Source organism: Sceloporus undulatus, chromosome 2 (assembly GCF_019175285.1).
Source record: "Sceloporus undulatus isolate JIND9_A2432 ecotype Alabama chromosome 2, SceUnd_v1.1, whole genome shotgun sequence".
Classification (NCBI taxonomy): Eukaryota; Metazoa; Chordata; class Lepidosauria; order Squamata; family Phrynosomatidae; genus Sceloporus; species Sceloporus undulatus.
Window position 1 is genome coordinate 8,261,747 of NC_056523.1, and position 25,867 is coordinate 8,287,613.

The 25,867-nt window shown below is 42.8% G+C and overlaps 1 protein-coding gene across 8 annotated transcripts in view; it reads right to left on the bottom strand.

Annotated features, from left to right (window-relative positions):
* Positions 1–1,062: 1,062 nt before the first annotated feature.
* Positions 1,063–25,867, bottom strand: part of LOC121921805 (zinc finger protein 33A-like) — a 40,552-nt gene continuing 15,747 nt past the window's right edge. For 6 of the 8 annotated variants that reach the window (XM_042450365.1, XM_042450366.1, XM_042450364.1 and 3 more), the window contains 7 exons: positions 23,060–23,910; positions 22,013–22,127; positions 18,945–19,166; positions 14,115–14,671; positions 13,071–13,173; positions 10,088–11,005; positions 1,063–2,542 (listed from right to left, as the gene is read on the bottom strand). In XM_042450365.1, coding sequence (XP_042306299.1) covers positions 1,992–2,542; positions 10,088–11,005; positions 13,071–13,173; positions 14,115–14,671; positions 18,945–19,166; positions 22,013–22,127; positions 23,060–23,910 — 3,317 coding nt within the window. In that variant the 3' untranslated portion in view covers positions 1,063–1,991. The remainder of the gene's footprint in view (positions 2,543–10,087; positions 11,006–13,070; positions 13,174–14,114; positions 14,672–18,944; positions 19,167–22,012; positions 22,128–23,059; positions 23,911–25,867) is intronic. The other 2 variants (XM_042450369.1, XM_042450368.1) reach the window with 2 other exon arrangements.

The window sequence follows — 25,867 nt, forward strand, 5'->3', positions numbered from 1 at the left end:
GCAAAGCACCAAAATCAGAGTGTATAGAGCCATTGTACTGTCTCTTCTCCTTTATGGGTCTGAATGGGTCACCTATCACAAACCTCACGACTCCTTTAACCGCTTTCTCAGCGCTGTTTACGCACAATTCTAAATACACACTGGACTGACTATGTGACAAAATGTGCTTCCTTGAGCAGCAGGGATCACCAGCATTGAGGCCCACTGCTATTGAGGATGCAAGCTTCGTGGGCCAGGACCACGTTTCTAGGATGAAGGACCATCGCTCTCCTGTGTGTATTTCTACAGTGAACTCACCACGGTCAGCGTTAAGAGGGGGCGCCCCAAAAGAACGATATACAAGGACTCCATGAAACAACATACTCAGGCTTGGTCAAATTGATCACCAACAATGGTCTGCCTTGGCTTTGCATCGGGAGGCATGGAGGCATGGAGACGCACTATCCATGATGCTGCAGCCTTTTTCGAAAGCTCACGCCAAACGAGTCTCAAGGAGAAATGACAAGCGCAGAAAGAACTACAACCTGGAAACATCACCCAAGGAGACTTTCTGCTGTGCTTTCTGCAATCGGACTTATTTATCCCGGATTGGTCTTTTTAGTCATCAACACGCTTGTAGAAAGCATGAAATGAGTCCTTCCTGAATCTTCATTCGCGAAGAAAAGCCAGAGAGAGAGAGAAAATTATAATAATACAAACGCTGTATGATAAGTCAATACTTATGCAATTCTCTTTGGTTCAGTGGGTCTCCTCTAGTATGAACTAGGAATCCTATAGCTCTCCAGATGTTGTATTGAGGCTCCTAGCAGTTCTTAGCCAGCATAACAACTGGGAAGGACTGCTGGTGGTTGCAGTCCAGCAACATCTGGAGGGCCAAACAATGGCCCCAGCAGTAAGTTCCACTGTGTGCAGAGGAGCTTGGGCTTTACTGAACACATTCAAAAGAGCAAATCTATATTGGTATAATTATTACCAGACTCTGTTTCAGAGGGAAGAGAAAGACTTCAAAATGGATAAAACAGAAATACTTTATTATTATTATTATTTTTAAAAAATACATCATCAACATATCCATTTAAAATGCAGAGACATGGAAAAACCACTGAAGCTGTTCATTTTCTCTCCTGCCTCCATGTCTCACTGGTTGGATCTCAGCTCTTCAGCTATCACTTGCGTTGCGTAGCATTGCCAGAGTGAAAACTGGAGAAGCCTCTTGTCCCTTTGATGGTTGTGCAGAAGAGGAAATTTCAGCAAGGGTGGCTTGAGACCTGGCTGCATGACAAGATCTGCTAAAATGCTTGCAACCCCAACCATTAATGATACAGGACAACCCCTCCAAACCCAACCAAACCCAGGTGCAACTAGGCAAGAGAGTCAAATTATCCAGTTCCTCCCAAACTCAGTTTTCATAAATATGTTTAAAAACCACATCCATTTGCTAAAAACACTCCACAGATATGTAAAAGTAACTCAGTTAATGAATCACAGAACCAGTGGGTGGGAAGTCCTCATTTTGCGTTCTCTAAAAAAGACCTAACTTCAGGCATGAACCTGTGATGTCTCAAAAGCCAACCTTGATCACCTCCATCCGTGGATGAGAGAGCTTTTCCCCCTTGGTAAGCTTTAGTCTGCAACTCCCAGAAGGCCCAGCCAGTATGGCCAGTATCAAAGGATTATGGAAATTGCAAGCCAAAATCTCTAAAAGGAGACTCAAGGATCTCCACCACTGGTCTGTCTACTACTCTAGAAGGGTCAAAGAGTGATGTGGCCTCTGTGAGTATCCTCTGTGCAGAGAGTGAAGGGGCCAGTACATTGGAAGCCTTGAAGGCCTCTCTCTTCCTATATATCTCCTTGTGTCAAAAGATCTAAATCATCATCTAAATTCTCACTATACTCTGAGCACTGACTCTCCCCTATGTAAATTTTATGACATACTGTAAGGTCTGCCATGCATCCAAATATTTCTTTCCACACTTCATGGCTCAAAAAAGCTAGACGGCATGCTGTATTTCATGGGTTTTACAACTGTATTTATCATTGAAAGTTCTCCCACACACCGAGCATAGGAAGACCCTCTCCTGTATATGTCTCTTCTGATGCGCTTTAAGGTACTTAAATTTCTTGAACTCCTTTCCACATGTGCAAGACAAGGTGTCCTCATGAATTTGATGATGGATTTCAAGTATGGAGGACTTTCCAAATCTTTCCCCATGTAAGAGAGAAGGATACAAATTTGCCTTGGTGTTGAGTGCTGGAAACGTGGCAGGGGCTCCAATCACACTGTTTTCCACAGATGTTGAGGGTTGATGGAAGAGATTCTCTGTGTAGATTCTCCAGTGAGGATGAGGGAGCATCTTATTTGTCTTAACTGTTTGTAGTTCTTGAGATTCAACAGATTTTTCTCTCCATCCCTCTCCTCTCTTTTCTTCCTGCCTCCCAAGTCTGTTTTGACTGTAGAAATTCCCTTTACTTTCATTCTTACTCTCTGGTGATATCCTTTGTAGTTCTCCTTGACTCTTTCTCTTCTCCTGCACATCATCTGCTGGCATAAACATAAAAAACAAGAAGCATTGGTAAATGGAAACATTTCAGGCTGAATTTTAGAAAAAGGCATACAGGTTGAATCTCCCTTAGCTAAAATGCTTGGGACCAGAAGTGTTTGGATTTTGGATCTTGGAGTGGGGTGTGTGTGTGTGTGTGTGTGTGTAATATTTTAATATACACAATGAGATATCTTGAAGTTGGGACACAATTCTAAACAAGACATTAACATATGTTTTGTATTTACCTTATGCACAGGAGCCTGAAGGTAATTTTATAGATAATATTTTTAATAATTTTGTCCATGAAACAAAGTCCGTGTCCATTGAACTATCAGAAAGCGAAGGTGTCACCATGTCAGCTACACATGTGAATTTTGGAATATTTCAGATTTCAGAATTCCAGATAAGAGAGACTCAACCTGTATGAGTTTGTAAGAATGCTGGGACAGAGCCAGTGGGGTGTAGTAGTTTGAGCTGCACTAGGATTCTGAGGATCAGGGTTTGAATCCCCGCTCAGCCATGGAAACCCACTGGCTGAACTTGGATAAGTCACACTCACTCAGCTTCAGAGGAAGGCCATAGCAAACCTCCTCTGAACAAAGCTTGAAAAAGCATGTGATAGGTTTGCCTTTGTGCCGCCATTAATTGAAAGCAACTTGAAGGCACTCAGCAACAACAGGAATGCTGGCAACTGCCATCCAACAACACAGAATCTTAGAATCATAGAGTTGGAAGAGACCTCAATGGCCATCCAGTCCAACCCTTTGCCATGCAGGAACTCACAAAGCACCCCCTTTGACAGGTGGCCATCCAGCCTCTCTTTAAAGACCTCCACAGAAGGAGACTCCACCACTCTCCAAGGAATTGGGTTCCACTGTTGAACAGCTCTTACAACTAGGAAGTTCTTCCTAATATTTAGATGGTATTACTCAGTGGGCTTCTTAGTCACACTCAGAATGGAGAACATACCATTCCCTGGTATGGAAGCACCTCCCCTTTTACTCACCTCCAGCTGCCTCACTTTCCCTCGCATCCTTCCTTCCCAGCCTGTCTTCTTTATTGCCCAGCTGCCTGGGTAGCAGGTCCCTAGAGTCTCTTCCTGACAATCAAAGAGGGAAGGAAGGCTGCAAGTGGAAGAAGAGCATCTTCTTCAATCGTCTCCCTTTCAAGTACAGCCAGGAATCCCTTCCTTTCTTGTCCTAAAGCTACCACTTCATCCCAGGGCCACCTACCTGTCCATTCGCAGTCACCCTCCACCCATCCTGCGGATCTGGCCATGGAGGACAGCTTGGGGGCTGCCATAGGAAAAAAATTGTCTCCACTCTCAGAGTACATCTAGCCAGTGATTCCCAAACTTTGATCTTCCAGATGTTTTGCACTTCAGCTCCCAGAATTTCTGACTGTTGGCCAAGCTGGCTGGGGCTTCTGGGAGTTGAGGTCCAAAACACCTGGAAGATTAGAGTTTGTGAAATACTGATCTAGGTTGTAAAAACAATGCAATCTGACATCACTTTAAGTGTAGCTCCAGCCTATGGAATCCTAGGATTTGCATTTTTTACAAGATCTTTAGCCTTCTCTGCCAAAAAATGCTGGTGGAAATTAGCAGATTAAAGAGGAATTCTAGCATCATTTTTTATTCATGGCAGCGTTCCCAGGCATTGCATAATTGTCACTTGCTATTTGATGTTCTTTTGTTGTCTGTTTTATTGAATCATTTCCTGTATTGCTATGTATTTTATATGTATTATCCTACTAGAGATGCCCCTTCCCCACCACCACTCCCTCTGTGTCGTGTCTTTCTAGACTGTAAGCCCGAGGGCAGGAAACCGCCCAATTAAAAAGATTGTATGTACAGCGCTGTGTAAATTTACAGCGCTTTATAAATAAAGGTTAATAATTCATGGGAAAATCCTGTGAATAAAAAGCAAAGGGAGAATTCCCCTTTATTTATGATACAATTATCCCAACATCGTCTGATAATCTTTGTGCAATTGTCTGATAATGACGGGAGCATCCTGCTATGTTCCTGCCACTTTTACCCATTTGACAATCTCCATAGTCATAGTGTTGTGATTCCACTCTGTCCTATGGAATCCTGGGGTTTGCCATTTTGGGGAAGGGTCTTTGGAAGTCCTGTGTTACCTTTCTAAGGATGGACAATTAAACTGGATAGGTAGAAAGCTGATATAAAACGAATTAACTACACTTATCCCTCCATATTCGCTAGGGTTAGGGGCACAAGACCCTTGTGAATATGGAAAAACTGCTAATAACAAAAACACCATGTTTTTACCTAAGAGGACACCTCTCTAGGACTCTCTAGGTCCTCCAGGGCAACTCTGTGGTTAACATCTAAGAGACATTGACCATGGAACTGCACTGGGGAAACTACAAATGCCTAGTAGAGCATTCTCTCTAGGAATCTCTAGGTCTTTCAGTGCAACTTTTAGTTAAAATTGACCATAAAGTTGCACTGGAGGACCTAGATATTCCTAGAGAGAACATATTAATCAAATCCGTGAATAACCAAATCTGTAAATATCAAAGCTGCAAATACGGAGGAATGAGTGTAATTTTAAATGTGGTCTGGAAGAAATGTCTGTGGATACATGGACTGCTACAAAAACAAATAAATGGGTCCAAGAGTAAATGACTAAACTGAGGCTACTGTGCTTTGGACATATTATGTGATGACATGACTCACTAGGCTAGACAATAATGCTTGCTAAGGTAAAAGGGAGAAGGAAAAGAGGAAGACTGCATCCCAGATGGATGGACTCAACCAAGGAAGCCATGCCCCTGAGTCTGGAAGACCTGAACAGGGCTGCTGAGGACAGCTTGGAGGTCTCTCATTCATAGGGCCATGGAACTACAAGTCCATGCAATGATACTTTGTGATTGTTGGGCAAGCCAAAGAAGAGAATTGTCCCTCCACATCTGCACATCTCCACATCTCTAGGCATGAGATCTCCAGAATGACTCTGTTCAACCTTTGCCAGAGGGTTACCATAGACATAGAGTTATGATGGCGGACCTAGAGATTCACTTGTAGGTTCTCCAGTGTAATTCTATCATCAACTTCCACTGGATGTTGGCAACAGAGGTGTGCTGGAGAATCCAGAGATTACTAGAGTGGTGTTCTTTGAAATATAAAAAAAAAATTTTAAAAAAAATTGTGATCCCCCCCCCCCCCCCCCCCCCCACACACACTTTCACAAGGGTCCTGCACTCCTAACTCCAGCGAATGTAGAGGGCCCATTGCATAGTCAAATAATGAACCTTGGTTTCAGGAAAACTGATCCCATGGCTAGCGATGCTAAAGGAAAAAGAAACCCAGCATAGGTAGGGTTTCGTGAAGAAAGAATTGCTAAAAGTAAAATTGGGGAAAAAGCTAATCTAGCTGCACAGTAAACTTGAGGAGGAAGTAAAAAGAAAAAAGAGCATGTAGAAAGAATGGAAAGAAGGCTGAATCAACAAGGAAGAATACAGATGTATTTACCAAGCTTGGAGAAATAGCGTAAGGAATGCTAAAGCTCAAAATAAGCTGAGACTGGCTAGGGAAATGGGAGAAAACAAGAGATTTGAAGCAAATGAAGGAAATGGTGGGACTGCTGGTCAGGAAGGACGGTAAAATGCTAACAGATCACAACAAAAAGACAAAACTGCTCTATACTTATTTTGCTTCAGCTTTTCACCCAAAAAGAAGATTGTATGCTTCCATGCATCAGCAGAAATCTCACTAAGGCATCCAGATTACAAATCAAGATTGATAAGGAGTTAGTTATGAATCACCTAGTTAACCCAAGAGAGTAAGTTGCTAAAGTAATTGCAGAACCATTTGCCATCATTTTTGAGAAACCTTGAGGAAAAGGTTATGTGCCAAAGGATTGGAGAAGGGCAAACATTGTCCAAAAAGGCAAAAATGAAGATCCAGGTAACTACAGGCCAGTCAGCCTGGCCTCAACACCAGGAAAAATATTAGAAACGATTATACAGGAGTCTGTCTCCAAGTTTCTTGATGACAATGCTGTGATCAGTAGAATCCAACGTGGGTTTGTCAAGAACAAATCCTGCCAAACTAATCTGGTACCTTTTTTCAATCCGGTCATTACCGGTAGTTTATTAGATAGTAGGAATGTTGTAGATGTCTACCTGGATTTGAACAAAGCATTTGATAAGGTCTTCCGTGATATTTTGATTAGAAAATTGACTAAATATGGAATAGATGGAAACAGATGGATCTATGGTTGAGAAAAACCATGCTCAAAAAGTCATAAGCAATGGCTGACCTTCAAACTGGACTCAAATGGAGTGCCACAGGACTATGTCCTAGGGCCATAGCTTTTCAACATTTTTATTAAGTTATGACTTAGATAATGAGGTGGAGGGAATCCTTATCAAGTTTGCAAGTGATATGAAACTGGGAGGGGTGGCTAACACATTGGAAAATAGGGGGAACAATTCAAAAGGACCCAGGTAAGCCAAATAAATGGGCGGAAATGAATGGAATGAAGATGCCAGCAACGATGATGGCGAAACATCAGGAAGAAACTCTTCTAGAACATGGCCACATAGCCCAAAAAACCCACAAAAAACTATGGATGCCGGCCATGAAAACCTTCGACTTCACAATGGAATGAAATTTAGCAGAGACAAATGTAAAATTCTTCATTTAGGCTACAAAACCTAAAAGCAAACTTAGAGCGGGGAGAAAGTTGATTTAGCAGCAATACATGCGGAAAGGATTTTGAGATTATTGTTGAACCTGTGCCAGAAATGTGATGCTGCAGCAAAGAAAGCAAATAATATTTTTCCCTGCATTAATAGAACTGTAGTTTCCCAGACAAGGGAAATAATAGTCTCACTATATTCTGAACTCATCAGGCCTCATCTGGAGTTGTGTGTTCAGTTCTGAGTGCCTCCTTTTAAGAAGGATATAGACGTGTTGGAGCAGGTGCAGAGAAGGTTACTGAGGGTGATGAGAGGCATGGAGAAGAAAATATATGAGGAAAAGTTGAGGGAGTTGAGTGTGTTCAGCCGGGTGAAGAAAAGACTGAGAGATAACATGACTTTTTAAATATTTAAAGGACTGGCACAGAAAGGAGGGCGCAGGTTTTTTCTCTTGCTCCAGATGGTAGGATGAAGTCTAATGGTTTTACGTTACAGAAGGGTTTTTTTCAATTAAACACTAGAAGGAATTTATTGAAAATAAGAGCAACTGAACAGTGGAAACAATTCTCTAGAGAAGAGATGGGGGCCTTCTTCTCTGGCCATCTTCAAAAAGAGACCATACAGCTACCTGATGGGGATGCTGTAGCTCAGTGGTTCCCGAGGTGATGGAAACGTCCAGTGGGACAGTGAAGGAAAAGAGGGCAGCAGAGGGGTGGTGAGGAAAAAGGTTGTGCTAGAGGTGGCTTTAGTCAGATCATTTGCACACAGGAAAGAGGAGAGGAACCAGTGGTCTTTAGGAACATGGTTAGAATGAGGATTTAGAGAAGGGGAGAAGCAGCAGGAAAAAAGAAGCATTCACACATTTGGGACTCTGCTAACGCTTTGTGATGTTTGCTGAGACTCAGCTGGCAAGTTGGAGCTGTGCTGCAGCTCCTGTTTCTTTTGTCAGACAGGCCGAAAGAAGAGGAAGCAGAAGAAACAGTGTATGTGTGGTGGTGGAAAGATGATGCTGAAGAAGGGATATGATAGCCTTGCTTAAGTATTTGAAGGGTGGAGCAAACTTGTTTTCTTCTGCTCCAGAGAACACGACCCAGAACAATGGATGCAAGCTACAGGAAATAAGATTTTATTTCTTGACAGTAAGGCCTGTTTGACAGTGAAACAAACTCCCTTGGAGAGTGGTGGAGTTTCCTTCTTTGGAGGTTTTTAAATAGAGGCTGGATGGCTATTTGTTAGGAGTGCTTTTATTGTGTGTTTCTGCATGGCATGAAGTTACTTATTTATTATTTATTTATTTAAGTTAGACTGGATGGCCCTGGTAATCTCTTCCAACTGTATGATTCTGTGATTCTTTGAAGCTGTGTGGAGAAAGCATATCTCTGGGAAAGGAGCAGGAGGAAGAAAATCCAGGACTGATTCTCCAAGAGTCCTTTCGCTCTCTTGGATTCAGAGTCCTTCCTCACAGGGGAGAAAAGTGGGGAGCCGGGTGTGCCCCACTCCACCCTATTGAGAGTCCTCCCTTGCAAGGGAGAAGCTTCTTCTTTTGCACCAGGTCATTCACCTTTAGAACAACAGGTTTGAGCAGCAACCGAAAATCCCCTTGCCCATGCCAGCCTTTGACGCAAGGCAGGCATGGGAGAGAGGCTTCTCACTCGTGGCTTGATCAACATCTTGGTTGCTACTCCCTTTGTACCCAATCATCCTGGGAGCAGCAGCCGAGCAGCTGGCCAGCCAACCTTTCTTTTGCTGTAAGGCCAATGTGGGTGAGAGGGTGGAAGAGGCCTGGCCTGCTATATTCACACATGGCAGGGTGAGAAAGATGAGGAAACAGTGTCAAGATGGGCATGGCTGAGGTAGACACTGTTCGTTAGTTGACTGATACACAAATAATAGACCCAACATCACGAAATAGGCATTAGGTGGCACTAGGATTATCACCCAAGAGGAAAGGGAATGGTAGCTGGAGATTAAGCATTGAGCAGGGAGTTGGGTCCTTTCCAACTCTCTACGTCTGTGATCTTGGATTACCTTCCAATTCTACAGTTCAGTTTTTTTTAAAAAGGAGCAAATGTAATACAGATTAACAGGGGAGGAAAATCCCCCACAATTTTATTAGCTAGTTTACACCAGCAACCCAGTGTTGCAATAAAATATGTATCTAAAAAGGAACACCTACCACCCCAGTCCATCCAGCAGTAGAGGCGGAAAAAAGGAAACCAGAGCGAATGGTGAAACATTGATCTCCTCAAATGCTTTTCTCTCTGGATTCAAGAACTCACAGAGGGGGGGTTATACAGACTGCACAGTTATAGCAGTCTGATCCCATGCTATGGCTCTGTCCTATGGAATGCTGGGATTTGTAGTCAGGTGATGTACTCTTGTTCTAGAACTTTAGCATTAGAGCTCTCTAGCAGGGAATTCTACGTGCCTCATCAAACTACAAATCCCAGCATTCTGGAGGATGCAGCCATGGCAGTTAGAGAGAGATAACACTGCTATAGCAGTGTAGTGTTAAAAAACCTATAGAATCTGATTATTAGAAAAGCTCTGCCTCTGATCAAGCTGGTCTGCAACAAGAGGGTCCTAAAAGCAACAATCTATAAAAACGACAATCAGAACTTAAAATCAAGAGAAAAGGCTCATTTCAGTTGCCTGCAACTGAAGGAGACTGAGAGGCTGAGCAGGGCTGTTGGCCCATGTGTGGAATCCTTCCCATTCTTATGGGGATGCTGTGACATGACTCTCCTCATGTTCATCCAAACTCAACATATCACTAAAACCCTTGTTACAAAAGAAACATCGGAAAGATTCTGGCCTTTTACACTCTTGTCTGTGAAGTATCAGTTTGGCAACATTATCAAAATTTTCCTTACACTCCACACAGGGATAATTCCAAACGCTGCTACTTCTTTGGGGAAAGTCTGGTCCATGGGTCGGATAGGGGCTGTCAAGTCTCTCCAACTGTCCTGACAAACTGTGGGCAGAGGTCACTTTGAGTCCTGATAAAACCTGGGTGGAGACCATCTGTCCCATCTTCCATGGCTCATTGGAGGACGGTCCTGGAATAACTTGGGAGGAGGTCACTTTTTGTCCCATCATCCATTGCCCCTCAGAGTAGGGTCTCTGGCTGGGAGAAAGAACTGGTGAAACCGATCCAGTTGCTTTATTTGTTGGTAGGAAGTACAATGAGGGGGAGGATATATCTGATTTGGGCACAAAGAGGGAGGAGTGGCAAGAAGGGCACATGGGTGGTTTGTTTCCCTGAATCACTGGAATACGTAAACCAGGTGAGCATGGACAGGACAAATGGATGGGGGGCTGTGAAAGAGAGTGGGGCAGCTCTGTCCGTTCTGGGTTTTGATTTTTCACATTGCTGGCCTGTTGCCTGTATTGAACTTCCTGGAGACTCTTCATCATCCAAGGTTTGAAGAAATTCTCCTCCATTGATGTAGAGGGCAGATTTGCTGTATGGATTATCTGGTGTTCTGTAAGGTTCGCTTGAGAATGGAAGATCTTCCCACATGCTGCACACCCATAAAAACATGGCCCCCGGTGGGTTGTCTGATGGATCTCAAAGTCTGGCAAATTGTTGAAGGACTTTCCACACTCTGAACATATATAGCATTTGTCTGACGTGCTAAATCCCTTTTCAAAGGGCTTCATTATCCAGTCTTTTTCTTGCTTCCATGAGAAGTCTTGACCCTCACTTGTGTCTTTCATTTCTTCTGGAGCCGTTCTTTTCAAACACAATCCATGTTCTCCTTTGTCATTCTCTCTCTCTGGCACGTCGCCTATGGGAAGAATGAGAGGAATGGGATACCAGTCGGCAAGAGAAATGTAGTCCCCAATCAGTCAATACCATTCATGACACCTGGCCTTTCCCCAAAGAATGAGATCCAGAGTTATGTACAGAATACAAGAAACACAAGGAAAAAAACAACAGTCAGTGTGGTGTAGTGGTCTGAGCATTGGACTATGACTCTGGAGACCAGGGCTCAAATCCCCGTTTGGCCATGATAACTCACTAGGTGAACCCGGACAAATCAAACATTCTCAGCCCCAGAATATCGCAACAGCCAACTCCTTCTGAATAAACCTTGTTTAGAAAACCCTGTGATGGGGTCACCTTAGGGCAGGGGTAGGCAACCTGCGGCCCACGGCCGGATGCGGCCTGGCGAGGCCTTGGGACCGGCCCCAGCCTGGTCCTGCTGCCAATTGCCGCCGGGGCCTTTGGGGGGCAATTGTCTATAGAAACCTCGGAAACATGCATTTATATTAACATTTTTTTAAAACTCAGCAAATTTTTCCACGTGTCCTCCATTTTTTTAAAAAAAGTGTCTTCCATTTGAAAATTTTGTCCTACATTTGTCCTGGTTTATTTATATATTTAATTTTTTTTTTAAATTAATTATTTATTTATTTTTTGGCTTTGTCTGAGGGACAGCAACCTGGCCCCCGGCTCAAAAAGGTTGCCTACCCCTGCCTTAGGGTCTGCATAGGTCGTTTACAACTTGAAGGCCCATGTACAACAAAAAGCTAGATCATTTTCTGGGATCCCATCTCCTACTAAAGAGCAGGAGGCAGACTGTTACAGAAGGATATGGATTTTTTTTTTTAAACAAGATCCTATGGTAACACCATGTTTGACTGGTTGCTTTGCTTACGGAAAATATGAAATCCTTCCCATCCAATTGCCATTTGAATGGTCTCCTTTAACTTCATTTGCAAATAATTAAAAAAAAATCTTACTACTTGGTTGAGGATCTCCAAGATTTATACTGTTTTAAAGACCTTATAGAAGCATCGAGTAACAAATATCTTGCCTGTTTAACAAATAATGATGACAATTCTTTACATCACTACTCAGAACCCGCTCCAGAACTCGTTCTTATAACAAGGCGCCCAGAAATGGACACAGGACGCCAGATGAGGCCTGACCAACACAGAATATAGCGGGAAGATGACTTCCCTCCACATAGAAATTATATCAGTTAATCTGTCATCAATACCAGGAAGGATTCTAGAGTAGATAATTAAACAGAGAATCTGTGAATATCTAGAAAGCAATGCCATAATAAAAAAGTCAATATGGGTTTCAGAGAAAGAAGTCATGCCAGACAAATCTGATCTCTCTCTTTTTTTTAATAAAATCACCAGCTCGGTAGATGAAGGCAATGCTGTGGATATAGTATATCTTGATTCCAGTAAGGCCTTTGACAAGGTTCCCCATGATATTCTTGTAAACAAGCCTATAAAATGTGGGCTAGACAATGCAACTGTTAGATGGATTTGCAATTGGCTGACTGGCCGAACGCAAAGGTTGCTCAACAATGGCTCCTTTTCATCCTGGAAAAGTGACCAGTGGGATCCCACAGGGCTCTGTCCTGGGCCCAGTGCTGTTCAACATCTTTATCAATGACTTGGAGGACAGAATTGGGGGCACATTTATCAAATTTGCAGATGACACCAAATTATGAGGAGTAGCTAATACTCCAGAGGACAAGATCAAACTTCAGAATAACCTTAATAGATTAGAAAGCTGTGCCAAAGCTAAAAAAATGAATTTCAACACAGAGAAATGTAAAGAACCTCTATTAGGTGACCTTGGGCAAGTGACGCTCTCTCAGCTTCAGAGAATGGCAGTGGCAAACCTTTTCTGAAGAAACTTACTAAGAAAATCCTATGATAGGGTTAAATCAGAAATGACATGAAGGCACACAACAACAAAAAATAAAATTAAAAACAAAGCAGTCCCAGAGTCATCCAACAGCCAGTTCACCGCAGGTTGAAATAAAAGCTTTCTTAAATTAAAATTATTAAACACACACACACATACACACACACTCTTCTCCTTACCCGAAACAGTGACATTCTTGTTTTCCTTATTTTCTTGCTGGATTTCTGTGGAAGGCTGTTTCGTGGTAGGATAGTTTGGAGCCTCATCCTCCTTATCTTCACACTGCATTAAGAGAAAGGGAAATCTTTCAGGGCAGAAATACAGAAGTGGAGAGGAAGATGTTCTCTCCTGTTTGTTCCCCTTTCTAAGAAGGGTTTCAAGTGGAGTGCTTGCAGGGTTGTGTCCTTGGCCCATTGCTCTTCAATATTTTCATCAATTACTTAGTTAATGGGGTGGAAGGAATCCTGATCAAATTTGCAGATTGGAACAAAACTCAGAGGAGTGGCGGCCATATTGGAATACAGGGGCAGAATTTAAAAGCACCTAGGTAAACCAGAAAACTGGGCAGAAACTAAACAAATGGGATTCAAGAGAGACAAAGGCAAACTTCTTCATTTAGGCTACAAAAATCACATGTAATTTTATAGGAGGGACATATTCGGCTCAGCAGCAAAACCTGTGGAAAGGATCTGGTTGAACATGAGCCAGCAGCATGATGCTGCAGCAAAGAAGGCAAATAATATTTTAGCTTGCATTAATAAAATAGTAGTTTGCAAGACAAAGGAACTATAGTATCTGGTCTGATTATCAGGAAAGCTGAGTCTGATCAAGCTGTTCTGCGACAAGAGGGTCCTAAAACAACAATCTGTAAAAAAAACCCATCAGGACTTAAAATCTGGGCAAAAGGCTAATTTCAGTTGCCTTCAGTCAATCGAAGGCAACTGAGAGGCTGAGTGGAGCGGTTGTCCCTTTTGTGGAGTCCTTCTTATTCTTATGGGGATTCAATGGCATGGATCTCCTAATGTTTGTCCAGCTCAATAGATCATTAAAACATTTGTTACAATGGAGACATTGGAAAGTTCTGGCTTTTTACACTCATTTTGGTGAAGTTTCAGTTTAGCAAAGTTACCAAAATTTTCCTCACACTCCACACAGGGATAATTTCAAACAGTGTTACTTCTTTGGGGCATCTCAGGTCCATAGGGGCTGTGAGGTCTTCCCACCTGTTCTGGCAAACTGTGGGCAGAGGTCACTTCCTGTCCGGGTAAAGCCTGGGTAGAGACCATTTTTTGTCCCATCATCCCTTGCCCCTCTGAGGAGAGTCTCTGGCTGGGAGAAAGAAATGAAGACACCGATCCAGTTGGATTATGTGTTGGTGGAAAGTACAAAGAGGGTGAATATGTGTTTGAATGGGGCACAAAGAAATCCCCCTCCATTGGTTTATCATTCCAATTTGTTGTATGGATCCTCTGATGTTCTGTAAGGGTCGCTTGAGAAGGGAAGATCTTCCCACATGCTGCACACCCATAAAAACATGGTCCCAGGTGGCTTATCTGATGGGTCTCAAAATCTGGCAAATTGTTGAAAGACTTTCCACACTCTGAACATATATAGCATTTGTCTGATGTGCTAAATCCCTTTTCAAAGGGCTTCTTTATCCAATCATTTTCTTGTTTCCCTGAGCAGTCTTTATCCGCACTTGTGTCTTTCATTTCTTCTGGAGCCGTTCTTTTCAAACACAATCCATGTTCTCTTTTGTCATTCTCTCTCTCTGGCATGTCTATGGGAAGAATGAGAGGAATGAGATACCAGTTCACAAGTCACCAATATAGTAGTCTCCAGTCAGTCAGTCCCATTCATGACACCCAGCCTTTTCCCAAAGAATGAGATCGAAGGCTACGTACAGAATATTTGGCCCCATTCCCACTTACAAATGAATTGGTTTACAATCTGGATCGATGGATCGATTTGACATCGGAGCATGGTTCACACTATAGTTGTCCCAATCTCATTTTCTAGCATTAAAATAACCCACGTGGTTTATACCAACATATGAATCGATTCTATTTAAACCATTTCCTGAGGTAGATAACCCACTTGTGGTTCACACTGACTAATGAATCGGTTTAAACAGAATCATTTCCAGCGTGATTTTTTCTTATTTGTCCATCACTGGAATCAGGGGGAAATGGCACCGGTCCAAGAGATGTGGGAGGGTAGAAGCGTGGGCGGACACAGGTGATTATTTCCGCTTTACTGTGCCACAAAAAACACCCACCTGGCGATCCCTTAACATGTCATAACAAATTGATTCCTACCCACATCTGGTTCACACTTGCGTTGAATCGTTTTGGTAAAAAAGACGCGGGAAAAAAATCACCATCAAAAAGATGTGGGTGAAATGGATCTAGTGTATGGCTCCCCTCTCCAAACCGCTTCAGTGATTTGGTTAAAGTGTGAACCAGGGTCATTTGAACTGATTCAAACTGGTTTGCTAACTGGTTTAAAACGAAGTGGGAATGAGGCCTAAGAAACACAAGGAAAAACACAGGAGCCAGTCTGGTGCTGTGGTCTGAGCATTGGACTATAACTCTGGAGACCAGGGCTCTAATACTCGCTCAACCATGGAAACCCACTAGGTGATCCTGGACAAGTCAAACTTTCTCAGCCCCAGAGGCTGGCAACGGCCAACTCCTTCTGAACAAATCTTGTCAAGAAAACGCTGTTTAGAGTCTCCATAAGTCAGAAACAATTGAAGGCTCACGTACAACAAAAAGGTAGCAGCTAAACTATTTTTTGAGTCTCATCTCGTACTTAAGAGCAGGAAGCAGACTGTTACAGAAGGATATGGTATTTTTTAAAACGACGATAACACCAGCAAGGATGGACTATTCATAGCACTGCAGATGTAGTAGCGCTCCAGCTCCTATCATTCTCCACCATTTTGTCTGTGTGGGTCTGGCTGGATCTGAAAGACACTGCATTCCAACCCCACCTGAAATCCCAATTGTAGGGGAAAGGCCATAGTTTTGAGATATGACAGTTAAAATAGAGCCACAGTGCTATAGTTGTGCAGTCTGAAGAGGTCCTATTTCTTCAGCCATGGGTGCACTTCTGCCTGAAGCTTCTTCCTCCATACTCAGTACAGGGCCTTTGTATCTTAGCTGTGAACCATACAGTGTTTTACTCAGGGAATGAAAAGACAAGAAGAAACAGGGTGGCTTTCATACTAAGAAAAGATGTGGCAAATGCAGTCAGAGAATACAATGCAAAATCAGACTGAATTATTTCAGTAAGGCTCTATGAAAATCCTATGAATATCACCATAATTCAAGTATATACGCCAACCACAGAGGCAGAACAGGAAGGAATTGATGGATTCTATGAAGGAGTACAGGAAGAAATTGACAGCACACCAACACAGAATTTCAAGCTGATCACTGGAGATTGGAATGCAAAAGTTGGATGCAAAGAAGAATCAAAAACAGTAGTCAGATTTGGATTAGGCAAAAGAACCGAAGCAGGTGAGCATCTGACAGATTTTTGTGAAGCCAACCTATTCATTGGAAGCACATTTTTCATACAACCAGAAAGAAGGCTATACACACAAACATCACCAGATGGCCAACACAAAAATAAAATAGATTATATAATGGGAAGTAAAAGGTGGCAGAACTCTAGAATGGTGGCCAAGACTAGACAAGGCGCCGACTGTGGCACAGATCACAAATTACTTATATAAAAAATAAGAGTAAGACTTAAGAAGAAAACAAAACCAATTATTATACCAAAATATGATCTGAATAATATCTCAACAGAATTTACTGACAACATAAGAAACAGATTCCCACTACTAACCATAACAGACTGAGAACCAGAGGAACTATGGACTGAAGCCATGGACATAATAAAAGAAGAATGCAGACAGATACATAAACAAAAAGAAAGAGAAAAAACCATGGATGACAGAAAAAAACACTACAAACAATAAAGAAAAGATGAGAGGAAAAACAAAAGGAAGATAGGAACAAACTAAGAATTATGAATGCAACAATGCAGTGGCTTGTGTGGTAAGACAAATAAAATTGCTACAATGACCAATGCAGAGAAATAGAAGACAACAACAAAAAAGGAAGAACAAGAGATCTATTTCACAAGATCCGGGGAATCAAAGAAAAATTCAAACCAAGGACTAGGATGTTCTATGACAATAAAAATAACATAATTCAAGACATTGGATACAATACATAGAAGAATTATACCAAAGAGATGTCGAAATGAAGGACATATGGAACAAAGAGCCATATGAAGATGAACCCCAAATTTTAAAACGTGAGGTGGAAACTGCAATAAGAGAAATAGCAAAAAACAGATCACCAGGAATGGATGATATTCCAATTGAACTGCTGCAATCCACACTGACAGAGTCAACTCTAGTGCTAACACATATGGAAAACAAAATGATAGCCAACAGATTGGAAATGATCACTATACATCCCTATCCACAAAAAGGGAGACACAAGAGACTGCAGCAATTATAGGACCATAGCACTGATCTCCCATGCAAGCAAAATCATGCTCAAAATTCCTCAACACAGACTCCAACCATACATGGAGAGAGAAATCCCAACGGTCAGGAAAGGTAGAAGCGCTAGGGACCACATTGCAAACATACAATGGATAATGGAGCGTACCAGGGAATTCCAAAAGAAAATCAATGGTCTGTTACAGACTGCCAAAATAAAGCTGCTTCGGGTCTCTTTGGAGGTATGCTATTTAAATGATGCCTGGGTCCTAAGAGTCCGGAGGTCGCGCCAAAGCTACACTCCATTCCTAAGCACTGGAGTGCAGCTTTGGTGCAGCTTCTGGATTCTTAGGGTGCATGCATCATTTAAATAGCATACCTCCAAAGAGACCTGAAGCAGCTTTATTTTGGCAGTCTGTAACAGGCCAATGTGTGCTTTATAGACTATATCAAAGCCTTTGACTGCATAGATCACGAAAGGTTATGGAATGCCCTTAAGCACATGGGAATACCAACACATCTGATAGTCCTGATGAAGAATCTGTACTCAGGACAAGAGGCTACTGTCAGAACAGCATACAGAGAAATAGAATAGTTCCCAATTGGAAAAGGGGTCAGACAAGGCCCCATCCTTTCACCCTAAGTGTTCTACTTGTATGCAGAACATATTATAAGAAAAACAGGCACAGAAGAAGGAAGAGTGAAAATAAGAGGAAGGAATATCAACAGTCTAAGCTATACAGATGATACCATAGTACTGGAAGAAAACCTCAATGACCTGAAACATCTACTAAGGAAGATCAAAGTGCAAAGGCAGGCTTATTGTTGAATATAAAGAAAACCAAAATAATGACCACCGAGGACCTTCACAAGTTCAATCTAGATAATGAAGAAATAGAAATAGTAAAAGAATTCCCATACCTGGGATCCAACATTGATATAAATGAGGGCTGCAGTTAAGAAACCAGAAGAAGATTAAGAATGGGGAGGGTGGCTATGAAAGAACAAGAAAAGATTCTAAAATGCAAAGATATACAACTGAACACAAAAGACAGAATCATACAAGCCATTATATTCCTTAATACCATGTATGGATGTGAGAGCTGGACAGTTAAGAAAGAAGATATGAAAAAAATTCAATTCATTTGAACTGTGGGGCTGGATAAGAGTGCTGAGGATCCCATGGACAGCCAAAAGGACAAACAAATGGGTCCTAGAGCAGATCAAGCCGTAAACCACCCTGGAAGCCAAGCTGGACAAACTGAGGCTGTTGTACTTCCGACACACGAGAAGGAACGACTCATTGGAAAAGACAATAATGCTGGGAAAGGTGGAGGGAAGCAGAAAGAGAGGAAGTCCGTGTGCCAGATGGATGGACTCTATTAAGGAGGTCATGGGTATAGGGTTGCAAGAATTAAGCAGAGCAGTGGAGGACAGAGGATCTTGGAGCGGTCTCATCCATAGGGTCACCATGAGTCAAGATCGATTCGAAAGTAGTTAACAACAAATAACAACATATGTTCCTTACCTGTCAGGACTACTGTTTCATCAATGGCTTTTCTTTTTCCTCCCTGAAGAGCATATTCATCTGCTTTGCCCAGATGACAGGTTTTCTGCTGACAATTTCTGCCCTTTGGGGTCTCGGTGCAACTCCCGCTTTCTGCAACCAGAGAGCTGGGCCTCTGTATCTTATCAGCATCCAGAGTGGTCTGGATTGTGACCCCTTCCTCTGTGGCCATCAATGTTTGGTCTATGGGAGAAATTAAGAGAAATTCAAATGACTTGCCTGGGCAAGGGAAAGAGAAAGAATAAAAACCTGAGAAGAAAAGAAGGATCAGGCCTAGTCAATGGGTGAGTGTTGGGAATGTCTTAGAATCTTAGCAAACATTTTGTCTAAGCATTAATCTATGCTCTTAAAATATTCCTTATTTCAGTCAAACAGAATATGTTCTGTCTACAAGCAAGTTGCACGAATTTGGGCTTTTTATGGGAGGGAGGGGCAAACAACTCCTTAAACTGTGCAGAAAAAGATTTTGCACTTTTTAATGGAGTATCTGCAGAAATTCGCAGAAATGCACATTATTGCACATATGGCCATCCATCTGCTTGACTTGTATTCAGATAACTACATTTTCAGCAGAGGAGGGATGAATAGATGCAAATTTGTGCAGGAAAGTGGTGTACTGTTTTGAAACTGTATTGTTTGCCACCTTGAGTCCCTATTTTGGGAGAAAGGCAGGTTATAAGAAAATAATACAACAACAATAATAAAGAAAGTGAAGATAATTAGTCATCAATATGAATGTGTGAAAATCCGTAGCAATCCACATAATACACTTGCATCTAGACTAACCCTAAGTGTATTTTTATTTATTTATGTATGGTATTTATACCCCGCCCTCCAGTCCTAAAGGCTATCAGAGTGGCTTAGAGTAGAGCAGAAAGCTTTGGATGAATTATATAGAAATAAGGAGCCAGTGTGGCACAGTGGTTTGAGTGTTGGACTATGACTCCTGAGACTAGGGTTTGATTGGCCATAAAGCCCACTAGGTGACCTTGGGCAAGTCACATGCTCTCAGCCTCAGGGGAAGGCAATGGCAAGCCTCCTCTGAACAAATCTTGCCAGGAAAGCCCCATGATAGGATCACCTTAAGGTCACCATAAGTCAGAAATGACTTGAAGGTACACAACCATAACAAGAAGAAGTGACTTTAAAGGCACACAACAACAACAACATGCATCACATGCCATCCAGCATATCACAATGAAACATTTTATGAAAAATGTCACAGATGAAAACTGGGACATCAATGTCCAAGCAACATCAGCATACAGTCAAGATGGCAAAAGTCATTGATGAGGTAGAACCCACAGGCTAGGAGAGGCAGGAACTGTTTGCTTTGGCTTGCACCACAAGGGAAGGGCAAGATACCCCCTCTCTTTTCTTCTCCCTGCCCTGCTATTGTGTGCAAACAGCCTTTGCATTTTGAAATTAGACTGCAGCACTTGAAATATTCTGATAAAAAACAAGAGGAGAAAAACCCGGGACATCTGAAAAGCAATTGTCAATCATCTTTGAGAACTCCTGGAGAACAGGAGAAGTCCCATCAGATTGGAGAAGGGCAAATGTTCACATCTTCAAAAAGCAAAAAAAAGAAAAAAATATCCCAACAATTATCTCCCAGGTAGTCTGACATCAATACCAGGAAAGATTCTGGAATAGATCATTAAACAGAGTCTGTGAACATTTAGAAAGCAACACCATAATCACAAAAAGTCGACACGGATTTCAGAAAAACAAGTCATGCCAGACTAATCTGATCTCCTTTTCTGATAAAATTACCAGTTTGGTAGATGAAGGGAATGCTGTGGATATAACATATCTTGATTTCAGTAAGGCCTTTGACAAGGTCCCCCATGATAGTCTTGCAAACAAACTAATAAAAGGTGAGCTAGCTAATGCTATTCTTAGATGAATTAGTAATGGGTTGACTGACCAGGCAAACCCAAAGGGTGGTCAGGAATGGCTCCTCTTCCTCCTGGAGAGAAGTGAAGGCACATAACAACAACAACAACAACAACAACAACAACAACACAAGCACAGCTATATAAAATAGGTGGGAAATGAATCTAGAGATGCTGATTGACAGCAACTCCCAGGAGCCACAGCCAGCATAAGACAGGGATGTTGGGAACTGCAATCCAACATTTGGAGAGGTGACTTTGCCTACCCCAATCCTCTCTCTCTCTCTCTCTCTCTCTCTCTCTCTCTCCTCTCCATATTGTCCTCCTGCTCCACACATTCAAATTCTCAGGAGAATGGGATGTGTGAAGGGGCACCTCCCTTCTGCCATGTAGGAATACTGCTATGGAGAAATCTTAGTATTAGAAGGAACCCCAGGGGCTATCCAGTCCAACCCCCTTCTGCCATACAGGAATATAGAGAATCCTAGAAATCTACATTTGAAATGGACCTTGAGGTAACATCTAGTCCAACACTCTCTCCTCCATTTGGTAAGAGGTAGGGCATTGCTGAGAGACTGTCACCTGCCCAAAGCCACCCAATGGGTTTACATGGATGAACTGAGATTCGAAACCTGGTCTCTCACTTGGGGCCTGAACAGACAGGCCAAAATAAAGCTGCTTTGGATCGCTTTGTAGGTATGCTGCTTAAATGACACACACATCTTAAGAGGCCAGAAGATGTGCCAAAGCTGTGCTCCAGTCCTTGTGTGGCTTTGGTGTGGCTTCTGACCTCTTAGGACACATGCATCATTTAAACAGCATACCTCCATAGTGACCCAAAGCAGCTTTATTTTGGCCTGTCTGTTAGGGCCCTTGGACATGAAACCCACTGGGTGACCCTGGCGAAGTCATATGCTCTCATTCTCAAGGGAAGGCAATGGCAAACCACCTCTGAATTAATCTTGCCAGTAACACCCCAGAGTTATGAGAGTGGGAGACTTTTTTTAAAAATTGATATCTTATCTTCTTCCTCCCCATATGGGTCCCAAGAGAGGTTACAGTGCAGATCACAACACAATATAGGTTAAACCATTTAAGCCTTCTTAAATTACTAAATAGACACACACTCACCCTTCTCCTTACTTGAAACAGTAGCATCCTTGTTTTCCTTATTTTCTTGCTGGATTTCTGTGGAAGGCTGTTTCGTGGTAGGATTGTTTGGAGCCTCGTCTGTCTTATCTTCACACTGCATTAAGAGAAAGGGAAATCTTTCAGGGCAGAAATACAGAAGTGGCTAGGAAGGTGTTCTCTCCTGTTTGTTCCACCTCTAAGAGGGGTTTCAAATAGTGTGCCACAGGGTTGTGTCCTAGGCCCATTGCTCTTCAACATTTTAATCAATTACTTAGATAATGGAGTGGAGTGAATCCTGATCAAATTTGCAGATTGGTACAAAACTTGGAGGGGTAGCTGGCACATTGGAAGACAGGGACAGGATTTAAAAGAACCTAGGTAAACCAGAAAATTGGGTGGAAACTAATGGAATGGAATTCAAGAGAGACAAAGGCAAATTATTTAAGCTACAAAAACCACATGTAATTTTATAGAAGGGAGATATCTGGCTCAGCAGCTAAACGTGAGGAAAGGATCTTGGAGTTATGCATGATGCGGCTGCAAAGAAGACAAATAATATTTTAGGTTGCATTAATAAATAGTAGTTTTTAGGGCAAGGGAAATATAGTATCTGGTATGATTATCAGAAAAGCTCTGATTCTGACTGAGTTGATTTGTGATAAGAGGATCCTAAAAAAAAATCTGTAAAAACAACCTCAGGATTTAAAATCCAGGCAAAAGGCTCATTTCAGTTGCCTTCAAGTAACTGAAGGTGACAGAAAGGCTGAGCAGGGCTGCTGGCTCATGTGTGGAGTACTTCTCATTCTTATGGGGATTCTATGGCATAGATCTTTTCATGTTAGTCCAGCTCAACACATTATTAAAACTCTTGTTACAATGGGGACATAAGAAAGGTTCTAGCTTTTCACACTCATGTCAGTGAAGTTTACGTTTGGCAGAGTTCTAAAAAAATTCCTCACACTCCCCACTGGGATAATTCCAAAGAGTGTTATTTCTTTGGGGGAATTCTGGTCCATGGGTTGAAGAGGGGCTGTGAGGTCTTCTCACCTGTCCTGCCAAACTGTGGGCAGAGGTCACTTCTTGTCCTGGCAAAACCTGAGTGGAGAGCACTTTCTGTCCCATCTTCCATGGCTCATTGGAAGACAGTCTTGGTAAAACTTGGGAGGAGGCTACTTTCTGTCTCATCATCCATTGCCTTTTGGGGGAAGTTATCTGGCTGGGAGAAAGAACTGGTGAAACCGATCCAGTTGCTTTATGTGTTGGCGGGAAGTACAAAGAGGGGGAGGATTTATCTGATTTGGGCACAAAGAGGGAGGAGTGGCAAGAAGGGCACATGGGTGGTTTGTTTCCCTGAATCACTGGAATACGTAAACCAGGTGAGCATGGACAGGACAAATGGATGGGGGGCTGTGAAAGAGAGTGGGACAGCTCTGTCTGTTCTGGGTTTTGGTTTTTCGCATTGCTGGCCTGTTGCCTGTCTTGGGCTTCCTGGAGACATTTCATCATCCAAGATTTGAAGAAATTGCCCTCCATTGATTTATAGTTCTGATTTGTTGCATGGATTCTCTGGTGCTCTGTAAAGAACTCTAGAGAAGAGAAGCCCTTACTGCATTTTGTACACCAGTACAAGTTTGCCCCCAGGTGGCTTGTCTCATGTGTCTGAAAGTCTGGTAGATTGTTGAAGGTCCTTCCACACTCTGAACATATATAGCATTCACCCCATGAGACAAATTGCTGTTTAAAGGGCATCTTCTTTGTCCAGTCTTGATTCCTTGAGCTTTCATGATTCCCATTTGTGTCTTCCATTTCTTCCTGCGCCCTTCTTTTTGAACATAATCCATGTAGTCCTTCATTCTCATGTAGTCCTTCTTCATTTTCTCTCTCTGGCATGTCACCTTCTGGAATAATGAGAGGCAATGGAATCAGTAGGGTTGGGGGGTCACTTGGTGTAAGGTGGTAGCAGCACTGTCCACTCCTTCCTCTTGCTGCCTCCCCTGCCCATCCAGCCAGACCTGGAAAGACCCAGAAAGGCCCTGGGCAACTGGATGGGCAGGCAAGGCACTAGAAAGTCCCACGTCCCTTCCCTCCCAGTACCTTCTCTGCCCAGACCCGAAAATATTTGGTTAGCTAGGCAAATGGGTGAGCCAGTGGCCTGCTGTGCCCTCTCTTCCTGGGAGACTGGATTTTGAGCAGCCTGAGGCACTTGCCTCACCCATGGAAGTTTGGTCACAGGCTGAGTAAAGGCGCCCAGACTCCCAGCTCCCATGAACTTCCAAGATCCAAGATATCTGATGGAGGGATGAAAAGCCTCGTAAACTCTGCTAAAAATGGTTTTGCACTTTTTAACAGTGTATGTGCAAAAATCCGCAGAAATTCACATTATTGCACATGAAGCCATCCATCTGCTTGGCACGCATTTAGATATCTGTGCCTTTTCAGCAGAAGAAGGATGAAGAGATGCAAATTTGTGCAGGAAAGTGAAGACAATCAATCATCAATTTGAAAGTTCACAGCAATGGACATAATATTACATGTAGACTAGCCATAAGCGAATAGAGCAGAAATCGCAGGATGAATTAGATAGAAATAAGGAGCCCGTGTGGCATAGTGGTTTGAGTGTTGGACTATGACTTAGAGACCAAGGCTCTATTCCCAGCTTGCCCATGAAACCCACTGACGAAGAACACACAAAAGCTAAGAGAGGGAGTCACTGTTTACTTAGGCATGGGTCTGCTGGGAAGGGCAAGATTCCCTCTCTCTTTCCCTTTTCTCCTGTTGAGAGTAAATTACCTCTGCATTTTGAACTTGGGTTGCAGCAATTAAAGTATGCTTAGCAGGATGCAGGAAAAGGAGGGAGGAGCGAAAAACTGGAACATTTTTAAAGCAGCTGAAAAGATGGGATGACAGTGGATTAAATGGGACTCCCCTTTCCAAGTTGGGACAGTTAGGAGCGTTCGGTATCTCTGTTGCCTGTTAGAATAGCAGCATGTTATAGCCCTGGCTCAGCCATGGAGACCTACCAGGTGACCTTGGCCAAGCCACACTCTCTCAGCCCCAGAGGAAGGCAATGGCAAACCCCCTCGGAACAAACCTTGTCAAGAAAGCCCTGTGACATGGGTTGCCTTAGGGTCACCATAAGTCAGAAATGTCTTGAAGGCACACAAACAACAAGGTGGTAGTGAAATAACCTTCCAGTGTCCCATCTCCTACTTAAGAGCAGGAGGCAGACCATTATGATTTGTAGGCCTGACAAGATGTCTCGAGAGGTGTGTTGTCTTCCAGGTGCAAAGATCCGTGATGTGACAGAGAGGCTGACAAGACTGCTCAAGCCTACTGACCAATACCCCTTCCTTTTAGTCCACGTGGGAACTAATGATACTGCAAGACACAGCATTCAGAACATCAAAAGGGATTACGAGGCGCTTGCTAGGAAGCTGAAAGGAATGGATGTACAGGTTGTCATCTCGTCTCTTCTGCCAGTTGAAGGGCATGGTCCAGGAAGGGAGAGGAAAATAGTGGATGTGAACAACTGGCTCCGCAGATGGTGCCGCCGAGAAGGATTTGGATTCTTCGATCATGGGCTGCGGTTCCCTGAGGAGGGACTTCTTGCAACAGACGGGTTGCATCTCACGCCAGTTGGAAGAAATGTTTTTGCCAACAGTCTCAAGAACTTGATCAGGAGAGCTTTAAACTGAGTTCCGAGGGGAAGGGAGACAATATTAAGGAAGGCAAAAGGGATGGCGAAAATAGTCAAACTGACATAGAGGAAACAAGGCAAACAGTGCAAGGACCCAACAGTGGGAGGCAAAAAAAACTTGCACAGGCAGCAAGTAAAAGGGACCCATGGTCTGCGAT